This window comes from Lepidochelys kempii, chromosome 8 (assembly GCF_965140265.1).
Source record: "Lepidochelys kempii isolate rLepKem1 chromosome 8, rLepKem1.hap2, whole genome shotgun sequence".
Classification (NCBI taxonomy): domain Eukaryota; kingdom Metazoa; phylum Chordata; order Testudines; family Cheloniidae; genus Lepidochelys; species Lepidochelys kempii.
The window spans coordinates 70478342-70504621 of NC_133263.1; the positions used below are offsets into that span (position 1 = coordinate 70478342).

General features: G+C 40.6%; 1 protein-coding gene across 8 annotated transcripts in view; it reads left to right on the plus strand.

Moving 5' to 3' along the window:
* The window catches only part of CDC14A (cell division cycle 14A), a 123693-nt gene that overhangs the window by 72291 nt on the left and 25122 nt on the right, over positions 1 to 26280 (plus strand). For all 8 annotated transcript variants that reach the window (XM_073356909.1, XM_073356911.1, XM_073356914.1 and 5 more), the window contains 3 exons: positions 1036 to 1123; positions 13237 to 13467; positions 16805 to 16943. In XM_073356909.1, the coding sequence (XP_073213010.1) occupies positions 1036 to 1123; positions 13237 to 13467; positions 16805 to 16943 (458 nt within the window). The remainder of the gene's footprint in view (positions 1 to 1035; positions 1124 to 13236; positions 13468 to 16804; positions 16944 to 26280) is intronic.

Below are 26280 nucleotides of genomic sequence, written 5' to 3' on the forward strand. Positions count from 1 at the left end.
TTTTACTTGTGGGTGGACCATGGAGTCAATTGTAATGGGGTAGCCAGGCAAATAGTTTACAAATTACCTATAGTGATGGACAGAATCAGAACTTTTTACTTGGCAAGATTCTATGTGGGGTGGCGAGCTGGTCTACTGAATATATCATCTACTCATAAATTATACAAAAATCTTCATACAACATGAAAACAGTGTGTCATTGCAAAAAATGTCATGTGTAGAGCAACTACACTGTCAAACTGGGAATGAACCCATCTGTAATTTTTTTAAGAAACCTTAGAGATTAGAGAAGCCTTGGGTTATGTATCTCAGAGATGCTTTCAGATGTGGCCGGCTGAGTGAGCAATGGAAGAATTCCAGGTTTACAGATTAGTTGTGAAGCCTGAGTTTAAAAATAAACAAAAGACTTTTGTTTCTCATGTTAGAGGAACATGCACTCTTTTAGTTTCTTTTAAAGAAAACCCTCTTTCAAACTTTAATATCCTCTTATTGATTTATAGTTGGGTTTGTTTGCTAACCCATCAGAGCTATGCCAGTACATGGATTACAACTTTCAAAAGGAAATTATTATTTTGAGAGCTAATTTTGTCTTAATTTGTTTACTATTAATTCCTTTTTTGCCATTGTTAATGATGTGGCAGATTTCCATAGCCTTTGATAATGCATAAAATAAAATTGGTGTTTGCCAGCATCTATTGTATTTCATAAGTAGAGCTGCATTGGAAAGCCTGAGCCTTTAAGCAGAAATGTCTTAGGTCAGGTGTAGAAAGGTTGCCTATTTGAAGATCTCTCCAAAGCAGGCTTTTCTAAGATTACCTTTACTATCGTGTACATTTCTGGCAAGTAGCTTCATACATGGCTGGTTTCTCCCATTTTCTGAGCCAAATAGTTACATCTGAAATGCTTTGCTCATATGATTTCTATAGAGAGGATACAGTTATTTTTTAAAAAAGTATTATTCAGAAATAGATTTTTAACAGTTGTGTGTGAATTTTAAAATGTTTTTCCTTTCTTCTTTCCTAAAATGTTCACTAGCGGGTAGAAAATGGTGACTTCAACTGGATTGTTCCAGGAAAATTTTTAGCATTTAGTGGACCTCATCCAAAAACCAAAATTGAAAATGGTATGTTTTTCTTGTCAATCATACGTCAAAACACTGTATTATTTTTTATAACCCTGCTATTCCTTAATATGATTAGTCTTTATTTCCAATCTCTGGCATATTTGTGAAGACAGTAGTTAAGGGTTAGAGTATGTTTTTTAAAAAAAAAGTTACATTAATTCTAGTTGGTGGATTGGTAGGTTGATGGGTTTTTGGGTTTTTTGGTCAGTTTGGATAGAATTTTGTATCGAGTTTTCACATCATAAGACTGAATTTCATTCAGTGACAATCGGAAGAGATCTGTGGAATTCACTCAGTAAGTGACTCCGAAATTTGAGGTGGCTCCCTACTTTCTTCCTGAAACTGACAACTGAACTCACTTCTATGCAGAATTAAAGGTGAACGACAAAGGGGGGAAATGAAGAAAAAAGGGTGCAAGTCCAGATTCTTTATATTGTATAAAAAAGCCCTGAAGGGTTTAAAAATGCTTGTTATTACGTTGGAAATTCAGGTGTTGTCTATTGAAAATTCTGTAGATGATGGAGAAACTAGTAGGTTTTATAACATTTAGAGAGAGCAAGGAAGTGAAACCTGATTGAGAGGGGAACGGATTTGTATTCATGCTACTTAAAGGGGAAGAGTCAACTAGAAATCAAGTTAGTTTTTAAAAAAATTGCAAAAATTGCATCCGATGAAGTGAGCTGTAGCTCACGAAAGCTTATGCTCAAGTAAATGTGTTAGTCTCTAAGGTGCCACAAGTACTCCTTTTCTTTTTGCGAATACAGTCTAACACGGCTGCTGTTACCTGTTATCTGAAACCTAGAAAAACATTGGTTACAGGTGGTAGTTTTGCTACACCTTACCCCGCAGATTCCCTGCCAGTCTTTGTGGTTTTAAAGTCACACTTTTTCTAATTTTTAATGGTCTCTTTCCAGCTGCTGTATTTAATATAAATACGCATACAAATTAAAATGGAAACTGACTAGCTATACAGGGAAACGGAAACCGCAAAGAACTGTCAAATATATTGAGTACATGAACTGAGAAAAAACATTTTTTTTTCTTTTTTTTTCTTTTTTTTTACTTTTCAGTTACAAGCATTATCTGCAGTAGGCAAAACACTTTAACAGATGTGATTTATAAGTTGCTCCTTTAAAGCACGTATTCAACTAACTACTGGAGTGGAGGGATGAGGGGTGGTCCAACTGGCAGCCAGTGGGCAGGATGCATCCCTCAGGACGATTGTGTCTGGCCCCGAAAAGCGTCCAGCCCTGCACCATTTTTCTCTACAAAATTGGCAACTTCCGCACAGCATGACCTCACACATATGGTGCGTGCAAGGTCACGCCTCATGGAGGACACTATTTTCATAGATTCATAGATATTTAGGTCAGAAGGGACCATTATGATCATCTAGTCTGACCTCCTGCACAATGCAGGCCACAGAATTTCACCCACCACTCCTAAAAAAGACCTCACACCTATATCTGTGCTATTGAAGTCCTCAAATTGTAGTTTGAAGACCTCAAGGAGCAGAGAATCCTCCAGCAAGTGACCCGTGCCCCATGCTACAGAGGAAGGCGAAAAACCTCCAGGGCCTTCCAATCTGCCCTGGAGGAAAATTCCTTCCCGACCCCAAATATGGCGATCAGCTAAACCCTGAGCATATGGGCAAGATTCATCAGCCAGATACTACAGAAAATTCTTTCCCGGGTAACTTGGATCTTACCCCATCTAAAAACCCATCACAGGCCATTGGGCCTATTTACCATGAATATTTAATTACCAAAACCATGTTATCCCATCATACCATCTCCTCCATAAACTTATCGAGTTTAATCTTAAAGCAAGATAGATCTTTTGCCCCCACTACTTCCCTCGGAAGGCTATTCCAAAACTTCACTCCTCTGATGGTTAGAAACCTTCGTCTAATTTCTAATCTAAATTTCCTAGTGGCCAGTTTATATCCATTTGTTCTTGTGTCCACATTGGTATTGAGTTTAAATAATTCCTCTCCCTCTCTGGTATTAATCCCTCTGATATATTTATAGAGAGCAATCATATCTCCCCTCAACCTTCTTTTAGTTAGGCTAAACAAGCCAAGCTCCCTGAGTCTCCTTTCATAAGACAAGTTTTCCATTCCTCGGATCATCCTAGTAGCCCTTCTCTGTACCTGTTCCAGTTTGAATTCATCCTTCTTAAACATGGGAGACCAGAACTGCACACAGTATTCCAGGTGAGGTCTCACCAGTGCCTTATATAACGGTACTAAAACCTCCTTATCCCTACTGGAAATACCTCTCCTGATGCATCCCAAGACGACATTAGCTTTTTTCACAGCCATATCACATTGGCAGCTCATAGTCAACCTATGATCAACCAATACTCCAAGGTCCTTTTCCTCCTCCGTTACTTCTAGTTGATGCGTCCCTAGCTTATAACTAAAATTCTTGTTATTAATCCCTAAATGCATGACCTTACACTTCTCACTATTAAATTTCATCCTATTCCTATTACTCCAGTTTACAAGGTCATCCAGATCCTCCTGTAGGGTATCCCTGTCCTTCTCTAAATTAGCAATACCTCCCAGCTTTGTATCATCTGCAAACTTTATTAGCACACTCCCACTTTTTGTGCCCAGGTCAGTAATAAAAAGATTAAATAAGATTGGTCCCAAAACTGATCCTTGAGGAACTCCACTGGTAACCTCCCTCCAACTTGACAGTTCACCTTTCAGTAGGACCCGTTGTAGTCTCCCCTTTAACCAATTCCCTATCCACCTTTCAATTTTCCTATTGATGCCCATCTTATCCAATTTAACTAATAATTCCCCATGTGGCACAGTATCAAACGCCTTACTAAAATCTAAATAAATTAGATCCACTGCATTTCCTTTATCTAAAAAATCTGTTACTCTCTCAAAGAAGGAAATCAGGTTGGTTTGGCACGATCTACCTTTTGTAAAACCATGTTGTATTTTGTCCCATTTACCATTGACTTCAATGTCCTTAACTACCTTCTCCTTCAAAATTTTTTCCAAGACCTTGCATACTACAGATGTCAAACTAACAGGCCTATAATTACTTGGATCACTTTTTTTCCCTTTCTTAAAAATAGGAACTATGTTAGCAATTCTCCAATCATATGGTACAACCCCTGAATTTACAGATTCATTAAAAATTCTTGCTAATGGGCTTGCAATTTCTTGTGCCAATTCTTTTAATATTCTTGGATGAAGATTATCTGGGCCCCCCGATTTAGCCCCATTAAGCTGTTTGAGTTTCGCTTCTACCTCAGATATGGTGATGTCTACCTCCATATCCTCATTCCCATTTATCATGCTACCATTATCCCTAAGATCCTCTTTAGTCTTATTAAAGACTGAGGCAAAGTATTTGTTTAGATATTGGGCCATGCCTAGATTATCCTTGACCTCCACTCCATCCTCAGTTTTTAGCGGTCCCACTTCTTCTTTCTTTGTTTTTTTCCTATTTATATGACTATAGAACCTTTTACTATTGGTTTTAATTCCCTTTGCAAGGTCCAACTCTACTTGACTTTTAGCCTGTCTCACTTTATCCCTACATATTCTGACCTCAATAAGGTAGCTTTCCTTACTGATCCCTCCCTTCTTCCACTCCCTATATGCTTTCTGCTTTTTCTTAATTACCTCTCTAAGATGCTTGCTCATCCAGCTTGGTCTACAACTCCTGCCTATGAATTTTTTCCCCTTTCTTGGGATGCAGGCTTCCGATAGCTTCTGCAGCTTTAATTTAAAATAATCCCAGGCCTCCTCTACCTTTAAACCCATAAATTCTTCAGTCCAATCCACTTCCCTAACTAATTTCCTTAATTTTTGAAAGTCAGCCCTTTTGAAATCAAAAACCCTAGTTGCAGATTTATTTTTGTTAATCCTTCCATTCAGTTTGAACTGAATTAGCTCATGATCACTTGAGCCAAGATTATCCCCTACAACCATTTCCTCTATGAGATCCTCATTACTCGCCAAGACCAGATCTAAAATGGCATCCCCTCTAGTCGGTTCAGCAACTACTTGTTGAAGGAATCCATCAGCTATCGCATCTAGGAAAATCTGAGCCCTATTATTATTACTAGCACTCATCCTCCAGTCTATATCTGGGAAGTTAAAGTCTCCCATGATCACACAGTTTCCATTAGTATTTACTTTATTAAAAACATTAAAAAGGGCTCTATCCATATCCAAATTAGATCCCGGTGGTCTATAGCACACCCCAAGCACTATCCTAGGGGAGGCTCTAATAGTTTTCTTCCCCAATTTAATTATTGCCCAGACAGACTCAGTCATATCCATTTCATCGCTTCTTATTTCTTTACATTCTATCTCATCATTGATATACAGTGCTACTCCACCACCTTTACCTTTATTTCGGTCTTTCCTAAACAGCACATACCCTTCAATACCTGTAGCCCAGTCATGACTACTATTCCACCAGGTCTCTGTTATACCTATAATATCTGGTTTCACTTCCTGCACCAGTAACTCTAGTTCCTCCATTTTGTTACCTAGGCTCCTTGCATTAGTGTACAAACATCTTAATTTTTGCTGTTTGGCCTCACTCACATTCTGTACCCTATTAGGCACGGTTATTTTACTACCAGTATAACCTATTAGACTTGTATCTACACTGCCCTTCCTCCTACCTACAGCTGTATCCACTCTTACTTCATTTTCTTTCCACTCTATGCTAAATTCTGGCGTGGAGATTACCTGGACATCTCCCAACCATCTCCCCCAAATTCCTAGTTTAAAGCTCTCTTAATCAGTTGTGCCAGCCTCCATCCTAGAAGTCTATTTCCTTCCCTACTCAGATGAAGTCCATCCCGAGAGAACTGTCCTCTATCCATGAATGCCTCCCAATGGCCATACATCCCAAAGCCCTCCTTATAGCACCACTGCCTAAGCCATCTATTGATAGTCATAATCTTGTCACACCTTTGTTGCCCTTCTCTAGGAACAGGCAAAATCCCACTAAAGATCACCTGAGCCTCAATTTCCTTAAGCGTCCTCCCCAGCCTAACATAGTCTCCCTTAATACTTTCCAGTGAGAATCTAGCCGTATCATTTGTTCCCACATGAAGGATAATTAGGGGATTCTTTCCCGCTCCCTTTAGAATCCTTTTTAACCTCAGGTCTACATCCCGTATCTTAGCACCTGGAAGACAGCACACCCTCCTATTTTCTGGATCAGCTCTGGTTACAGGCCTATCTATTCTTCTCAATAAAGAGTCCCCAATCACATAGACCTGCCTTTTCCTAGTGACGGTGCTATTCTCCAGTCTATCCCCTGTTCCCTCTGGCTGCAAGTTTTTTCCATTCCCATTCTCCCTTGTAATCCTTTTTAACCCATCCTGTATCCTCCTGGGGCTCATATTTGGTGTAATCTCCATTAACTCTTCCCCTTTTCCTATAGGACTAACCGCTCTTCTCTTCTTCCTTGCCCTGTCACCTTCAGTGACTACCTGCTGAGCCCCTTCTTCATTTTCCAACTCTGCAAACCTATTCTGAAGCTCTATTTCTCCTTCACTAGCCCGTCTTTTCCTCTGCCTAGTTCTTTTAGTCACATGCTTCCACTGACCACTTTCCTCACCCAGTCTCCCCTCAAAATTCCCTAGTCCTGCTTCCATCTGCAAGTCTGAGCTTTTCCCTTCAGATACCTCATGTCTTTGCTCCATAATCTGCTCAAACCCCTTCCTAAACTCTACCAGACTTTCCACCTGCATCTCCAAACCTCTGATCTTTTCCTCCATCAGCTCTATCAGACGGCATTTCATGCAGACAAAACTCTTACCAGGTGCCCCCTCCAGGATCATGTACATACCACAGCTTCCACATCCAGTCATCTTCATTGTGTCATCTGCTACATGGGTCACTCCCACTGCCACCTCTGAATCTGTCATAGCCTTCCCACCTAAATCCTGTTAATCTGGGAAACACAAACCACACCAAAACACCACCACCCACAGCAAAACCAAACCCCACACAAGCACCACAAGACAAACTCCCACTCAAACTCCCCTGTTTACAGCTCTGTTTGCTAGCTCCTGTGCTGCTGCTAATGTACATTGCCTGCGGAGGTGCTACACAGCTACAAATGCAGCCCACAGTACTGAAAAGGTTGGACCATCATATGAAGTCTGAATACTTTAGAGTTGCAAAGCCATCCACAAGTTACTGTGTCCTTGCTGGTGCTGCAGCCACCTGTGTTTCACCAGGACTTTTGGGCACATATCTCATGATTCTTTGTGTTGGAGTAAGCTGAGCTGTTCTTTAACTCTTTCCCAGTGAGTTGTAGGAGAACTTGTCTGTCTTCTGGGCATACAGAGGGCATTGTGGCAAGGCAATGAAGGACTGTAATTGCTTGAGTGATTTAACCTGCATTCTCATTGCAAAGTGGGTGAGTTCTTCGAGTGATTGCACATGTCTGTTCTACTGTAGGTATGTACACACCTCATGTGCAGCTGTTGGGGAACTTTATCCCTCATCAGTATCCATTGGGATGGCACAAGCGCTCTCCACCATCGCACACATTGCATGCAGGTATAAGAATATGGAGTTGCAGCCAACCGCCCTTCAGTTTCTTCTTACCACAATGATGGTTGTTGGAGCACTTCTGGTCTTGCTGTCACAAGCTTTTCCCTCATTTTTTGTATATAATCTATTTGTTCTCTTAGCAGTCAGTTAGGTATAGAGTATAGTTAGTGCTGGTGATAGGCTTCAGTTTTAGGTCCTTTTTGGGCCAGATTTGAATCTCAGTACTGGTACCAGAGCCATGCCTCGCATTCTGTGGTTTAAATCCTGTAAGTCGGGTGCCAGGCTGATGACCTAAGAGGCAGTACAATCCAGGGGCAAACAACCATTAATATCCCCAGTACTGCCATTCTCTAGCTCAGCTTATCTATCTCCTATCCACATGGGTTCTGCTTCATTGTTATCAATGGACTCCGAGTCATTTTCTTCAGACTCGGAAGTGGGGTCTTTTTGTGTCCCATGCAAAACAGGATGCATACCGAAAAGGAGTACTTGTGGCACCTTAGAGACTAACCAATTTATTTGAGCATGAGCTTTCGTGAGCTACAGCTCACTTCATCAGATGTTTACCGTGGAAACTGCAGCAGACTTTATATACACACAGAAATCATGAAACAATACCTCCTCCCACCCCACTGTCCTGCTGGTAATAGCTTATCTAAAGTGATCAACAGGTGGGCCATTTCCAGCACAAATCCAGGTTTTCTCACCCTCCACCCCCCCACACAAATTCACTCTCCTGCTGGTGCTAGCCCATCCAAAGTGACAACTCTTTACATAATCAAGTCGGGCTATTTCCTGCATAGATCAAGGTTTTCTCACATCCCCCCCACCCCCATACACACACAAACTCACTCTCCTGCTGGTAATAGCTCATCTAAACTGACCATTCTCCAGGTTTAAATCCAAGTTAAACCAGAACATCTGGGGGGGGGGGGGTAGGAAAAAACAAGAGGAAACAGGCTACCTTGCATAATGACTTAGCCACTCCCAGTCTCTATTTAAGCCTAAATTAATAGTATCCAATTTGCAAATGAATTCCAATTCAGCAGTTTCTCGCTGGAGTCTGGATTTGAAGTTTTTTTGTTTTAAGATAGCGACCTTCATGTCTGTGATTGCGTGACCAGAGAGATTGAAGTGTTCTCCGACTGGTTTATGAATGTTATAATTCTTGACATCTGATTTGTGTCCATTTATTCTTTTACGTAGAGACTGTCCAGTTTGACCAATGTACATGGCAGAGGGGCATTGCTGGCACATGATGGCATAGATCACATTGGTGGATGCATACCCTCCATCAGAGCTTTGGAGTTCATGGGTCTCGCAGCAATTCCAGCAGTGGCACATCTCAGAGATAGTGGCTTATGCTAGTATGGGCCCAGACACCACCATGTTATAGGCCTTTCTGGACACCATCAGGTGTCTCTCCCCCTACTAGGACCTCTCTTCACCCACCTGAGTTGATTTCTGAGGGGTAGTCAGCACCTCGGGGAATGTTCTCTTGACATGTGGTACCAAGCATCTGGAAATTGCTCAGTCAGCTTTTCCACTATAGGAGACCGACCAGACGTTGCATCAGCATCCTGGTGCATCATCTTCCTTATCACCAAATGAGGTTATAGAGATGGTGAGTGATTCACCACCACTGGAGGATTGCAGGGTTCACCAAGAACTGCTTAAAAGGGTAGCTTTGGTATTAGACATTCAGGGGAAGAGGTCCGCAAGAAATGCCACAAACTAGTGGATAAATTAGCTTTGGTGGCAGCCTCCTGAGTTGCACTCCCAATTAATGAAGCAATTGGTAGACCCCTTCTTCCTTTCCTTCCCTTCTTCCTACAGTGAAACAGGCAGAGATGTCCCTTTTAAGGGTTTTGAACACCACTACTCTCACCCAGCCCCAGGGTCTTTGGTGGAGGCAGTAGGCAAACAAGCAGGAAGGATTAGGGGCATCAAGTGTTCACACCAAAGGGGAAGGCATCGAAGAGACTGGACTTGTTTGGCCATAAATTTTATTCAACAGGAAGGGTGCAACTTACAGTTGCACCCCTCCTGAGGTTGTCACCCCTCTGAGTTGTCATGACTACCCTCTGGGAAAACATCATGAAGTTTAAAGACAGGCTAATGGAAGATTCCAGGCAGGAGTGATGGTGGAGGAGGGCAAGCTGATGGCCAGGATCACTGGGATTCAGCGGACTCAGCAGTTCGATTCATGGTGTCTGCCATATCTGTGAATCGAACTGCATATGCATATGGCTGCAGTCTTCTGGTCTTCTCATGAAGTATAACAGACCATTCAAGATCTGCCCTTTTAGAGGTCCTTTTCAGAAAAGATGGACAATAGGTGACGTAGTCTAAAAGGTTCCAGGGCAGCTCTGAAGTCACTTGGAATCTACACACCAGCGACAAAGAGGAAGCTTTTTGTCTCCGCCGCAAGACCTGCTGAGAAAAAGGGGCAGAAATTATTGGAAACAATCACCTCCTCACTCCTCCTTGCGGCAGCAGATTCCTCTTATCCAGCTGTCCATTCTAAAAACACATTTTTGACAGTTTGTCAAGGGCAATATACTAGTTCATACAGGCCCATCTGTTCCTTCCCATATGTTTTCCCAATCCTCTATACCACTTCCTCCATGCTCTTCAGGGACACTCTCACAAGACCATTCTTCAGCAGGAGGTTCAATCTCTCCTAGCAGTAGCCATAGAGGAAGTTCCTCTGTTTCTCAGGGAGAAGGGTTTTTGTTCTTGCTATTTCCTTATTCCCAAAGCAAAAGATGGTTTCAGGTCTATTTTAGATCTAAGAGAGTTAAATAAATACCTGAAGAAAATAAAGTTCCACATGGCTACCCTAACTTCTATTATTCCTTCCCTAGAACAAGGGGACTGGTATGCTGCCCTCAACTTAAAGGGGGCTTACTTTCATACAGTGACCTGTCCAGATCAGCAGAAGATTCTAAGGTTCATAGTGAATAGAACCCACTACCAAGTCACAATACTTCCATTCAGCCTATCAACAGCCTTCCCACCAGTGCTACAACTGGTTTAACTCCACTGGATGGGATAAATGGCAGCAGGGGAATAAATGTGGGCTGTGTGAGATCCCTCCAAAATATGGCTGTGCAAGATCCATCTTTAGCCATAGTGACTAAGTTTTGATGCCCACTGTGTTCCATGGAGTACCCTACCATCAATGACCTCTGTCTGCTTTGCTCCCCACACTGTTCATCCTCTGTGTCATCTAAGGCTTCCCTCCTCACTGATCAGAGCCCCTCCAATCCTCAAGCTGCAGATAGTCGGCACCTTTAAATTTCTTCAACTTTAAATTGCTTGTTTGAATTTGAGGAGGATCAGCTCATCTCCCACCTGACTGCCAAAGCAACACTCTTAAGCACAAAGGACAGGACTCTTTTTTCTTTTTTTTTTTCTTCTCCTTTTCTGGGTTTGCAGTCCTAGGGCAATTAACACTTTTCTACAATAAGCAAACATAAAACAACAAACCTGTCTCTTCTTTTAAAGATACCCCTTGGCATAACATTTTTCTCAGACCTCAGCTGATGGAGGGAAACTTTCCTCCCACTCTGCACATTTTAATGAAGATGACCTGAGTTGCTTATTCGCTAATGAAGATGTGGAGGAATGCTTGATTTGAGACATTTGCCTTTCAGATAGCCAACCAATAGCCCAGTCTCTCCAGGACCCTCTCAAAATGAGCTTTAGGAAAAGCAGTTCAGTTTTCCTCATTCTAGAATCTCTTGAGAAGATTGTTGATTCAGGTGGTCCATTAATAAGATCTCTCTGACATACCAAGTCTAATTGGATAAGGGCACCAGATTCTTTTCTGTTCCAAAGATTGATTCATCCTTTCTTAATCTTAATAGGACCTGATCTGATGAAAATAAATTCTAATCCCAACTGATGAGGTTGGTCCGGCAGAAGATTTTATAGGCTGTGGAAAATCGAACATTCCCATAAAAGTGGTTTTAATAATTTTCTGTTGCTTTACATATTGCTATAGCATTCACAGTATCTGCATGAATGGCCTGGTGAACTTTTATTTTCTAGCGCCAGAGGGTTTGCCCCAGGGGTGTTGTCTTCTCAAGACAGTGAAATTTTGCTGGCCCAGGCCCACCTTCCTCTGGAGGAAACCTGAAAAATTTCTTCTCAAGCTGAGCCAATACCACTTCTGACCTATGAACTCAAAAGGTTCTCAGACAGGGCCTTCTCAGGCTTGAAGGAGGCTCTCTGAAGACAACGTGAAAAGACAAGCTTCTAGTTTGTGTAGGGGATCACCTTTCTCTTGGAGCAATAACCATGGCCCTGTCTAATCCTGGCTTCTGATCCATTTTTTTTTTCTTGGGGTCCTCTTCAACTTCTCTGTGCAAAACTCACTTCAGAATGGAGACTCCAGCTTTCAGGTTCAAAGAAAAATCTTCCTGTAACATATACGTTTTTATTTGCAGGATTTAAACTTAATTAACTGTTTCTTAACAATCCTAACATTAATATTAAGGTAAGTTACTGCTATAAAATTAGCCGTAAGGCAGTGGAGACTTATTACATAAATAGTGAAATCTTGTCCCTTCTGAAGTTAATGGGAGTTTTGGCTTTGACTCCAATGGGACCAGGATTTCACTTAGTTGCTAGGAGTATTTAGTTTTAAATGTTTGTATAAGTTTATTTTCTCCATTCCTCTATATGCCCATATAGTCATGAATAAAATTTTTCATAGGAGAAATTCTGACTAATCCTATCTCCACTTGGCACAGCCAAACTTATTGCTAGGAAGAAATTCAGGTTAATAACCCAAATCAAGAAAAAAAGATCTGGCCTTTTCTTAACAAAAGCTGCTATTTTCTCCACATGAGTTACCCTCTCTTAACCAACAATAAACAATGGGAAGTTCAGTTTGGCTAGGTCTACTACCCACAGAAATAAAGGTTAAAAATAAAAAAGAAACAGAATACCAATTTAAAATTAACGCATCTTGTGATAAACCTAATGCACTAGAATAGTAGTAGCATTGCCAGCATATTCTTTACGTATTGTACTGTAGCTTCTTAGTTGCAGAAGGTGTCCACTTGTTCTAAGGCTCTTGGCCTGTGGCTCCATAACAAATACACATCTGCACCATTATGGAATCCTACATTCATATACATGCCCCACTTTAAAGCAGACAATCCTTCATTATAAGAATAGCTTTAGAGTGTGAGTGGGTGTCTAATGTATTAATTGTAAACCTAACTTATAACACACAGGACATTGTAAAGTACCTAAGAGAGATTATGCTTTAATGTCTTCTGATACTTTTATTTGTAAGAATAATAGCTTTATAAACCTCAGGCTAAAGCTTTTTGTTAATTTTTAACACATCTTAGCATATTTTTTCTCATAGATATATTTACCTTTATTAAAATGTCAAATGTGATTGTTTACAGCATGAGTAAAAAGTTTTTCATTCAAAAATGTGTTCATTTGTTTTGGTTTTTTAATGGAGGTTTGGATTTGTGTGTGTTTCAGGTAGGTTTCAGTGATTTACTAATGTGTAATCTTTTTTTGTTTCTTTTAGGTTATCCTCTTCATGCACCTGAAGCCTACTTTCCCTATTTCAGGAAGCATAATGTCACATCAATCATAAGACTAAACAAAAAAATCTATGAGGCAAAACGGTTTACAGATGCTGGCTTTGAGCATTATGACTTGTTCTTCATAGATGGAAGCACACCAAGTGACCATATAGTGCGACGGTTCTTGAATATCTGCGAGAATGCTGAAGGTGCTATAGCTGTACACTGTAAAGGTATGTAAAAACCTAACACAGTGTACTCAGGAATTTTTAGTTCAAAATAAGAAAAAGCATTTGCCAGTTCTGAAAATAATTTTGCTTAAGAGTTTTTGATCCTGTGCAGGTTATTTTCATTCTACAAAGAGTTCACAGTAAATTCTTCTACTCCAGCATGAGAACTATACATTACATTATTTGCTATTCAGGGTTTCTTTTTTTTATTCCATATAATGATGCTGCTGTTTGTTTTTGTTTTGTTTATTTTGCTGAAGATCTCTCTTCAGCGTTTATAGAAAGTGGGCTAGTAGATGTTAAGAGTCACACAGTCTTCTTCAAAAAGAAAAGGAGTACTTGTGGCACCTTAGAGACTTACCAATTTATTTGAGCATGAGCTTTCGTGAGCTACAGCTCACTTCATCGGATGCATACTGTGGAAACTGCAGAAGACATTATATACACAGAGACCATGAAACAATACCTCCTCCCACCCCACTCTCCTGCTGGTAATAGCTTATCTAAAGTGATCATCAAGTTGGGCCATTTCCAGCACAAATCCAGGTTTTCTCACCCCCCACAAACTCACTCTCCTGCTGGTAATAGCTTATCCAAAGTGACCACTCTCCTCACAATGTGTATGAAAATCAAGTTGGGCCATTTCCAGCACAAATACAGGTTTTCTCACACACACCCCCCCACCCCCATACACACACAAACTCACTCTCCTGCTGGTAATAGCCCATCCAAAGTGACCACTCTCTTTAAAATGTGTATGATAAGCAAGTTGGGCCATTTCCAGCACAAATACAGGTTTTCTCACACACACCCCCACCCCTATACACACAAACTCACTCTCCTGCTGGTAATAGCTCATCCAAAGCGACCACACACAATTTTGCAGTTACTGTTGTAGCCTGAGGAAGAGTAAAACATTAAGTACATTAATACTTAATACTGGGTAGCACGTAATAAAATCTTTATACTCTGCCTGGCGTGACGCTTTTTGTTAGCTATAGCATTGAGGGACTTAATATATCTTTTTTTTTTTTTTTTTTTTTTTTTTAGTAATCAAATATGGATTGTCTCCAATTAAAATTTTACACAAAGGAGAACTGGATAGGTTGCACAGTAGATCAGTTCACTAGAACTTGATCTCTTATAACATGAAAATGAGTGGTTGCAAATTAACTCCCATTCGTGATAGTGGTGTCACAAAGCTTTATATCTTGATGCATCAAGCACAGTTAGTGGTAGTTTTCTTCAAGATTATACAGGAAGGACTAGCAGGGCCATTGAAGATCAAGAATGAAGTGCATGAACAGAGTTATATAGAGAGGTTAGCAAAATATTTCTTTGCACTATGCCTCGCTCAGAACAGTGGTATACATTTTGTCATTTCTATGAGCACTAAATTTTCCTACAAAATGTTTAGAAAAAACTAAGTTCAGGTGTGTAACAGCCCTGTTAGTCTATATTCGCAAAAAGAAAAGGAGTACTTGTGGCACCTTAGAGACTAACCAATTTATTTGAGCATAGCTTAGAAGTTGTCATCAGACATTTTGACAACTATAACACAGAGCTGTATGGCTTGAACTAAAGTCGTAACTTAAATTATTGATGATAATAGTAGATTGTTATAATTTATGTGGATTAATTACTCGAGGGACATGATATGCTTAACAGTTGTGTTACAAGTATATGACTCTAAATGCTCTGAATTCAGTGTCGTACATTTATATTGTTGAACTAGTTGTCATTTAGTTCAATAACATACTGTCTGAAGATAAGCTACTTGGCCTTTGTTCCTTCCTTGGGCTCTACTAAATTTATAAGATACAAATTCAATGTTCATTCGTACTTAATATACTGCATAGTAGTTGTATTGCTCTCTTGTTTTTCCAAGGATGTTTTTACAGCTTCCAGGTTAGAAATCACTTGTTACTGGAGCTGTTATTAAAATCATTTAATCTGAAAGTTTGCTATTGCAGGTGTTTCCACAGCCTTAGTTTTTTCACATAGCTTTTCTGCTGAAACCTTCAGTAACAAATGTGATGTAATAAAAAATATTTTTGTAGATCAGAGAGTGTTTTCTTTTTCAGACAAATATGTGAGTTGTTACAGTTTGAGAAATCTATGTATAAACTGCCTTCCCAGCACAAACTGCATGTCTGTCTTTAATGTAACACTATTGTCTTTCACTTCAAATCATTCTACAGAGCTAGTGCGGTACTAAATAGAATCGGCTCATTATTTGTTCTTGTGACCCCATTCATCCCATTTCTTAAATTATTTTAGCGTTCTGAGAAGTCAGACAGCAAGATTAGTATTCCTTGATTAAATGTAGTGTGGTGGTGCTTCTATATTAAATGGAAAAAAAATACTAGACAGAAATGTAAAAAGGTTTTTATCTCAACAGTTACTGTTAGTGCAGAAACCATAGTTAAGCAGCTAATGGACATCTGCAGGTAATTAACCATACTGTAAACTCTAAATATTTTATTGGGGAGACAGTGTGGTCTAGTGGATAGAGCACAGCACTGGAATTGGGCAAATCCCTATTCTGTTGCTAACTTGCTATTAACTTAGACATGTCCCTTAGTTTCTGTTTCTTAATTTCCCTTGTGCAGAACAACTTGATCATTGCTTTAATCGGTTTAGATTAAAACAGTTATCGAAACACTAACTAGTATTTATTTTTTTAGTTTTGCCAACCTGCAAAAAAAAAAAAATTAAAAAAATTAAATTGAATGAGTGTTCATTTAATAACACGATATAGTGATTCCAGAAAGCTAATTTGGATCCCAATCCTGCCAACATTTAAATGTGGATATCTTTTCACACCCATGCTTAAGTGTCTGCAGGATTTGAGCCCTAGCTTGTAAAGTGGTCAGTCTTAAAATTTTCTTTCTACTTTATCAGGAAACACATTTTGCTTTTTTAACATTTATTATAGGATATTAGATACATTTTTGTATTTTATAATCCGTTATAAAAATTAAAAACTTCCTTTAAAAAATTCTTTATTGAAATAAATTTTCAATCTAAAGGGTTTTAGTGGTGAAATGATGCAAATTACAATGAAATCCACCTTTCTTCCATGTTTTCTTAAACACTTCTACTAAAACAAACTTCCAGCAATTTGATACTTGTTTAGGTATCTGGCCAGCTTTATTTCTAAAACGTAGCAAATTGAATAAGAAATTAAGCAAAAATCATAAATCCAACATCAGAGGCATGGATGAAATTGCAATATAGAGATGTGGTATGGGGGGAACGCTTTGGTTTCAAAATACTTAAGTGTTGTACGTGTGTATTTGTATATGAATATTTATTTTGATTCTTTTGTCTCTTGTAGCTGGTCTTGGGAGAACAGGAACATTGCTAGCCTGTTACATAATGAAACACTATAGGTTCACGCATGCTGAAGTCATTGCTTGGATTAGAATATGTCGGCCAGGCTCTATTATAGGACCCCAGCAGCACTTTTTGGAAGAGTGAGTATAGCATCTTTTATTACTGTAGGTAGTCTACTGCTTCTAACCATCTCTATTTTTACCAATTTGTAGTATCTACCAAATCTTATCTATCTAATGTCATAGTGTTTTGTGTTGCCGTCCATCATCACCTTAGCGTTTGACTATCTTCCACATAAAATCAGTAGCAATTGTGACATCTCTATGGAATCTCTGGTACTCTTCCTTTATTGGAGTTAAAACTCTCCTGGATTTTGGGTTTGATTATTTTTGGGGCACGGGGGAAGGGGTCTGGGAGTTGAAAGGGGTGTCAGTGTTGGAGGCTAAGCCTGTGATTATCCAAGGAGGATGAATGTGGGGGGAAAAGTATGTGATAATGTATTTAAAGATGGTATCTTAATGCATATGCACAAGCATCCATAATTCTGGCATTTCCTGATTTTTTGAGTGCTTGACTTTGGACTCTGAATGTTTTTAATGACTGTGAGTGTAATATCTTTGGCTTTTTAAAAAAGCAAACTGAAAAAACAAATGCCGTAATGTGGCATTTATATTGACCCCTACGTGGGTCATCAGCAGGATTGGAATCTTTAGATCGACCTCACAGCCCTCTGCCACTTGAACTAATGAAGTAACTGATAACAGTAGTAGGTTGTCACCCTCTATGTAAGCTAGCATTGGAGGTGGGAATAGGGCACTTTGCCATTGGATTTCACAGATATTTGCTGACAGCAGAGGCATGGTACATACAACTCGGGAATCTTTGGTTCCTTTCCAGGTTCTGAAGGGGAGTGAGGTTTGGTGAGCATAGACTCTTCTGCCCATTACCTCCCCTCCTGCCCCAAGCTTAACTTCCTATCCAACACAAAATACATTTTAAGATGATCACTGTAAATGTGCATCATTATGGGAAAAATCTAACAGAGGATGTAGTGTCCTTAAGAAAAACTAAGAAATACACAACAGTCTTGCTCCATCGCAGGCCCTGCCCTTTCCCTCAAGGCCCTGCCCTGCCTCTTTTCACCCCCGTTCCACCCCCTCTCCTGAGGGTGGCCATAAATAACTGGTGCCTCCCCATACCGGGGGGAGGGAGGCACGATCTAAATGGGGGTCCCATGACCAGGAACATGTCATCTCTCTTCTCCCCCTCCGGCCTCCCCTGCACCCAGCCTGGGGCCACCGTGCTCTCCCCAACCCATGTTACCTGCCTGGTGGGAGGGGGTGCTCTGTCCTCCCTCTGCACCTGCCCCCCCCCCAGCACATTCCTGGCGGGAGGGAGCTCAGGCGGGGAGTGGGAGGGAGCTGCTTCTAATGCCAGCCCCTCCCAGTCGCTGCTCTGCAGCCTAGCAGCTGTCTGGGAGAGCCTGGCTGGGGAGGTGGCTTCCACTCCCTGCCTGGGCTCAGCTGCTGGGGACCATGGCTGAGCGAGCTGGAAACATGCCAGGGGGTGGGGGACTCTGGCTCGCTCACCCCCAGTTCCTGGTGCCCGAGCAGGGAGCAGAAGCAGTCTTTCCAGCCAGGCTGAGCAGGCTCTCAGACAGCCACCAACGTCAGCCCACCATGCTGCAGAGCAGCATCCCAGCGGCCGGAAGGGACTGGCTGGTCCCGCCCCATCTGCACCTGGACCGCCGCCCCTTCTGCTCCCCGGCGTCTGGGGTATGTATCGGCCAGGCCAACCCCCTCCCGCACACGCCACCGCCAAACAGCTGATGGGGGTAGGCAGGAGGTGCTGGGGTGTGAGGGAGAGGAACTGATTGGCGGGAGACACTGGAGGGGGAGGAGGAGATTTATTATTTTCTGTGGACGCTCCAGCCCCAGAGCACCCCGGAGTCAGTGCCTATGCATAGAGATTAAAAAATGACTAGTCCAAGGTCGCACAAGAGAAACCTGTGCCAAAATTTGAATTGAGGATTCATACCTTTAATATCTATTGTTGTAGAATAATAGTATTGTTTGAGAAATACATTGTTCTGGAGTAGTGTAAATGTGGTGTTTGAGAAATAATTAACTTCATCAAGATTGATTATAAAATGAAAATATGAAAACTTAAAGCACATACACGTCTTGTTTCAGAAGCTTCTAAAGGACAGTAGAACAGTGATGGCCAAAGTGGTGGTCATCTCTATTTAAAATAAATGCTTGAGTGTAGTGTTGCTTAGCAATGCCCAAAGCATCTTTGATGTATTCAGATTCAAATAAAGCCTAGAGCTGTGGCAGATTGAGATTTTGGCCTGAGAAAAAGAAATATGTTACTTTATTATCTTTACCTTAAGTTTGGTACCAATGGCTAGATTTGGGTCACAAATCTATATATTTAGTGTCTGATTTATAAAACCTTTTCTGTTTAAAAAAAACACACGTAGTCAATGAGTCCTGTGGAGGTGCCAGTCTAGTCTGATGCCCCCAACTGTTAGCTTTCTCTTGGCAGTAAGACAGAGGGTTGTCTGGAAAGATTAGTGAAAGCTCTGGATTCACTACCTCCTAGCCTGCTGGGTTCCCAGCACCAGCCACTCGCTCTGCCCTCCTCCACTCTGTACATCTCACTCATGCCCTGATTTAGTTAGGGCCGAAGGTTCTCCCCTTACTCCCTCCACCCCAAAGGGAGCAACAGCCTAGCCTGTATTCAGCAGCTCCCTCTAGGGAGGGGCCCTCTCCCTGGAATAGGAAGGGGGCTTTGCATGTGTGTCACAGATTGTGCTAAAGTAACATTTATTTCAACAAATGTAAATACAACAGTCTCAAATTAGCCTATTACTCAGAGCGTTAGCATTCACTCAATTGGACTTACATGCTGTGACATAACTCTTGTTCTGCAGCACTCCAATGTGGGAAATTGCAGATTTTACTGTAAAATGCAGGGAAATTTTAAAATGGAGTTATAAATTTTTTAACCTTTCTCTACATTTTTCAGGTTTTTGTGCTGTAGATTTTTGTATTGGCAACACAAAACTTAATTTTAGAAGTTGTTAGAACAGAGCTCAAGGTTTTATTACCTGGGGACAGTTAAGGCTTTTGGCACCTGAGAAAACATGGAAGGTGGTTTGGGGTTGTGCTTGTGTTAAAATGTGAAGCAGTAAAATAGGTAACAGATTTGTTATTTAAAATATCATTAGTATTCAGAGTGAACAACACATATAGATAAATGGAGCGACTCATGCTTGTCTTAGAGTTGCTGCTTTGGGCTGTAAGCAGCCCGAGAAAACAATTCTGCATTGATTTGCACATTGTTCTCATCTGAAAAGTTATCTTCCCAAACATGAGAGCTAGAAGCACAATTATATGTATAATTATATATAAAATACACAAAGCCCTCTTATAAATTATCTTAAACTTCATGAGCAACATGATTTCAGTTTTTACTTGTTATTGAAGCAATGGCAGGATTCCTCTACAGCTCCATCTCCTATATTGGCTGTTTTCATTTTAAAAATTCCCATCATGTTCTTCCGAGTTAACTTGGCTGACATCAGCAGCTGTGTAATCTCCGATCGTTTTTAAGTATACTGGATATTGACTTTCCTCACTCTGTGTAGGAACACTTTTTCAACTATCTAATCCTGCTATATTTACTGATTATCTGACCTCCCAGTGGGAGCTTTTCTCTGAGGCAATGCATGCACATAATCCAATCTCTTTTTGGTTTATTGCTATAGTGTCACACTTTTTTCCCCTCTAACAGAAGCGATATTATCTTATACTTCTGATGGGAAAAGAAGGCTAATAGAGAAGATTAAAAAAATAGATTATTGTTCTTTTTAAAAAATGTAAAAAACTAAATTTGGAGCTAAAAAGATTTATTCATAGTGAGTTTTATGTGTTTATGCTCCCACTTTTATGAATATTTGGAGCCAAAAGAGAGAGAGCACCTCAGGTAATTAGTTCACACATGCTGGCAAACATGCAAATATTTGCTATGTGTGGTAATAAAGCGTGTATTCAGTGTATCTATCAGGACGTACAAATTCATCATCCTAAACCAGTCAACCAGACTTTCTTTCTCTTCTGCAACAATCATGTAAAAGCATATTATTTGAAATTATTTGAAATTATATTGATATAGGCCTGTCTTTATCACTGACTTTATTGCTACACTATATTCATCTTTTAAGCTTATACAAAGGAATATATGTTTTATGACGAATGAAAGGTTTCCAGTTCACTTCTGCATGTGCTTTTGTGATGGTCACTCATCTTTGGGATTTAGGCAATGGTTTTCATGTGTAAAATAAAAAGCTGTTTAGTTTCACTGAGGAAAATGGAGTAGGTAGGAGGAAATGCATTGCTTCAGTTTCCTACTGCTTTTCTGAGCAGCAAAGTGTCGAGAAAATCAACTTGATAGTAATTTTGTGAAAACTGTTTACCATACTTTGTGCCACAGTGTACTTGTACTGGTGAGAGGAGTGAACTTTCAAATGATCTGTACTGCCACTTTTATTAGGCTATGTAAGTTTGCTTTCAAAATTTAGAGTTAATGGACAGCACTAAAAACAGTGTGTTCCAACCTCTGCTTTACATGTAACATACTTTGAGAGTATGTTAAGAGAGTACAGACTATCACTGTAACAAGCCACATGCTTGCATCCCAATAAGCTTGTTACAGTCCTTGGGCCCTGTAAGCAGAGACCTGGGGCTGGAAAGGAACTGGAAAAGGGCTCTCTGCAACTGCCAGGCAGAAGGCTTGGGGCAGGGGACACCTGCAGGGAGCAGGAGCTGGCTGGGGAAGGCTATGAAGAAGGGCTGTAAGGACTTTGAAGCCCTAGAAACAAGGGCTAAGACAAGACCCTGATGGGTGGTGAGATGGGTTGCTTTTTTGTTTTTGTTTTGCATTTCATTATTTATAAAGACCTGGGAAGATAACAGATGCTGAACTGTTTGAAGCATGATTTTCCTCCCTAGCTAGCAGAACAGTCCTTCCACTTACAACCACACTTTATAATAGATTTCCAGATCTTGTAAAGAAAAAGATAAAGTAAATTTCTGCTGCACAGCTTCTGTCCTCATTCATCACTAACAGGTAATCCCTCTGACCTGCACAGTTTAGAAGCAATTCAGTGTTGTTGCTGGAAGTTCCAGCAACTAAGCCCCACTGTTCAACTCAGGCCACCAAAATTCTATCTCTGGCAGCAGAACAAGTTAGCAGTTCCGTTTTGTTTCATAACTTTAATTTTTATTAATTTTCATGCAGTAGCAACGTCATTTCAGTTTCTTGCTCCTCCCACTCTCTCTGCTGAGCTGAAGGATCACTGGAGCATTGATGCTCTACCCCTCTGGTTCCTTCAGTGCAGCGGCACCTCTTAGCAAGCTCCCTCTGCCCCCATCACAGTAGCAAAGAAATCCTGCACTCATTGAGCCAAGTCTAAGATGCTATATTTATAAGGTGATTTTTCAGCAGCCTCACAGGATGAGCCGGGCATGGTGCTTTGAATCAGATTGGCATGCCCTCTCCTCTCTCCCTCCTTCTACCACCCCCAAACCACAGCTCTGCTGTGGGAAGGCTCATTGAGGAGCATGAGGGTTTCCAAGGAGAGGAGAACCCTCCCAGCCTGCTCCAGGAATAAATCTTGCAAACCCCAGAGGCTTCAGATCCAAAAATAGAAAAGTAAGCGTAGTCTTTGTAAGGCGGCATTTCATTTTGTTAATGAGCAAGTGGAATAAATATCAGGGTTTAAACCCATTCTTCTTTGCCTTTACACCCAGATGTAGTGTTTGCTGGGACTTTTCAGTTCTCTGTAAAGTTCCTTCACTGTGCTTGGTATTGGTCCCATCTTCACCCTGCAGTATATGTAGACATGCAGAGAAGCCTGTTACTCCTGTGAAGCCCTACCTCAGGCTGCAACATAATAGATATTGTGCCTTTCTAGCTTTTAGCCCATGAACCCTGGCTCTCTCAAGGAAAGGGTCTCAGATTTCAGACAGTGTAATAAAAATTTTGCCTGTTCCTTGTTTACTGCCTGCAGACCCTCACTTTGACAGGGAAAGGGAATCAGAATCTGAAGAGTAGCAAGATGTCTCTCTCTGTCCCTCCCCATCTTCATGAGCTGGCTCCACATTAGATTAGAAGGAGCACTTTAGGTAGTCTGTACTTACAGCAGAAGTACATTCCATATGCAGCTACATCATCCTAGAATTACAGGGACGTAAGAGAAAAATCCCTTCCCATGTTCAAACTGGCTCCTGATTTTCTGAGTAAAGCCTTGACTGGTACTAGGTTTCTTCTGAAGTACTCAGATATCTGCTGGCCACCCTGGGGAAGCAAACAGTGTCCTTTCAGGCTCCTTGGTCTTTCTAACAGATTATTCTCACAATCAAGCTATTTGTCCCAAAAAAAACCCTGCATTACTATCACAGGACAGGAAACCACTAGCTCGCAAGGAGTTCATCAATATTAATTATAATAAAATATCTATTTTCCCCTTCAATCATAATTCTGTAGAGGGTTTTCCACATGTACCATCTTTTGAGGACATCGTAATGTCCAAATGGGGGCTTTTAGTTTAACATTTGGTTTTAGCCAAAATGTTGTATTACAAAAAAATAGAAATTCCGTAAGTTTTAGGAGCCTAACATTGGCAGAGCAGTAGCCACACCAATGAAAAGATGTCACAACCTCAGAGGATTTCCATCCAAAAAATCCCATAAACCGTAAGGGTGAGGAAGACTGCATAGAAATTTCAAAACCTAAATTGTAGGCATTCAGACCAAAAATATTCCCTATACTTAGTAAGGAACATCTCTTTGGTGGCAAGGAAGTGGTTTGTTTGTTTCAGGGTAAGATCCTTGCTTTCAGTGTGAAAGTTTTCAAGTTCACATTCTGGTCAGATCTTTTGTAACAGCATGCAGACTATTCTTTTTTGGTATTTTTTTTTCTGAGTTTTGAAGTCATGTATGGCAAGAACGGTGGCTCCAAAATCAATAGCTACAAGGAATAATTTTACCACCATTGTAAAGATTTGCAAAAATCTACAACTTCATTGCATCAGTCACTTCCTGACAGTGGTCATCCTTACCAGTTATCTCTAGCAGCTAGGATTGTTGGCACTATGCATTGATATCATTCCCTGAGCAGGACTTCACAGAATGTTCCTCCAAAAAGTCTTTCTGAGAGCATGGACCCACTTGTTGTATGCAGTACAAAAATAAGCATCATTCATGGCACATATCTGAATGTCCCCTTTTAGGCAGGTAAATACAGACAATATGCTGAAAGCCAACCCAGTTTTCACTCTGTATCTTTGCATGCTCATTGTGAAAGCAAGCCACACAAAGTGAGGAGTGTACGTGGAAGATTAGATGGTCCTGGGGTTATGATCCCTCACTTAGAAAAAAGCATCCAGCTCTCTCTAGCTCTGACTCTCTGCTGTACAAATTTCCAAAATCTCAGGCTACCGCATCCTTTTGCTTCAGCTCTATCAATTGCATGTCTGATCAAAAAATATAAGAATACCCATACAAGATTGACCACTGTGGTCCATTGAGTCCAGTGTTCTGTTTCACAGTAGCCAGAGTAGCAGCAGCTTCAGAAGAAGGTGCATCAAACCCTGTAGTGGGTTTTATGGGATAAATTTCCTAAAGGGGAAGTTTTGTCTACCCTCCTGTAGGTTAGAGATTAGCTTGCGCCCTGAAGCCTGAACCCGTTCCGAAATCGATGAATAACCAGAGGTCAGACCTTTTCTGAGGTAATGGAAATAATGCCCAAGGCAGAGAAGAATCTGCTGTCTTTAAACATAGAGATGAAGTTTCATCCTCCTAGATCACGACTTGCTAGATAGCCAAAGAAGCAACAAAAGACCAGACCTCTTAAAGCAAGGATGTCTTCTTTGTCCAGACCTGGACCACTCACAGTTAACAGCCTGGTGTTGAAGGAAAAGTGTAGTTCAGGAGTTCTCCATTAACCTCATTGATACATTTTGGGCTCAAGACAGAACTCAATTAGGAATAGGCATTGGTCTTGTCCAATTCAGTTTCTGGTATGAGAACAAACCATTTCTTTGGGGCAGGGATGGTCTCTGTTATATTTTTACACTGCCCAGAACAACTGGAACCAGCCTGTAGATGTTTTACACAGATTTAATAATCACAAAGTTTACCACAGCAGAGACACTGGAGTTTCCCCAGGATAGTAGGTCTCACTAGAGAAAAGTAGGTAACAACCCTACCTGCATTCTTTATTCAGGTATATTACCCTCTCCAACTGATGTTGAGATTAAACAAGAACAGATTAGACAAGCCTGTGGGTGGTTTTTCTAGTTGCAATCACAAGAACCCACACTCCTTTTGTCATAAATAAAAGATTATTCTTATAGCTCCAGAAACCTTTCTGCCCAACGTAGGTTCCTCTTACCACAATTCCTGGGAAGTAGTTCTCCTATGACTTTGTTCCAGTCCTCAGCACTTCTTTGGCACAAATAGGCATTCCTGGAGTTGTAAAGATACCTCTCAAGCATTCTTATGGGAAGAAAGTGTCTTACCTGAGGAAGAAAGTCAAAAGTTTCCATTCCTCTGCAGAGGGCATCCTTTGGTAGGAAGTTGCTACTGTGTTCCCAAATAGTTCCTTAAATTACAGAGCTTTTGCTTTATATTGGGAGGCACAGTTTAATTTTTGCTTATTCTACTATAATGAATAACACTCTGCTTATCTACTCCCCACCTGCCCTCCATACTTCTGTGAATCATTGTTCACTACTTCCCATTTCTTCTGAATGAGGAAAGAACCTATACAGCAGTATGAGAAATTTCTTACCTGATCATTTTCTTTGATAATAGATTCCATCTTCATTCAACCACCTTGGAAATCTGGTAAATGACTACAATTTGTAACAAAGTGAATATTTTCTCTAAAGGGAGACTTAAAAATGTAATTGCCTGTTAATATAATTTCAAGTTGTTGTCTTAATGCTAATATTCAGATCCTGGAGTGTTTCTATAGCTTTGGAAAAACTCTTCTGTTAGCCTGAGTTGAACCATCGGGCTTAGTCTTTGCACCTTGTTGGACTACCTGCAAATTCCACAGGCAAGAGGCATTACCCATTTGTTATGAATGAGGAGAGATGTTCCTAACAGAAATGTGTTACTAAAAATTCTTTCTTTCCTCTCTACTCTCCATTATTATTACTAATATGAAACACAGTAGTGTCTGTGACAGCATTTGTGCATACACACAGCAAAAACAGTTTTTGTCCTAAAGAACTTCCAGTTTAATCTATCTCCAGTTTGCAAGCTCACCCATCCCATAAATGGGTGGCACAGTGGATAAATACTACTTTTTGTTTTTCCCCCTTTTCCCATGCACCTAAAAATCATCTGCCCATTCCTTCCATTCCTGCAGCTGATATTCTTGTCTTGGTTCTCTTTACCGTAC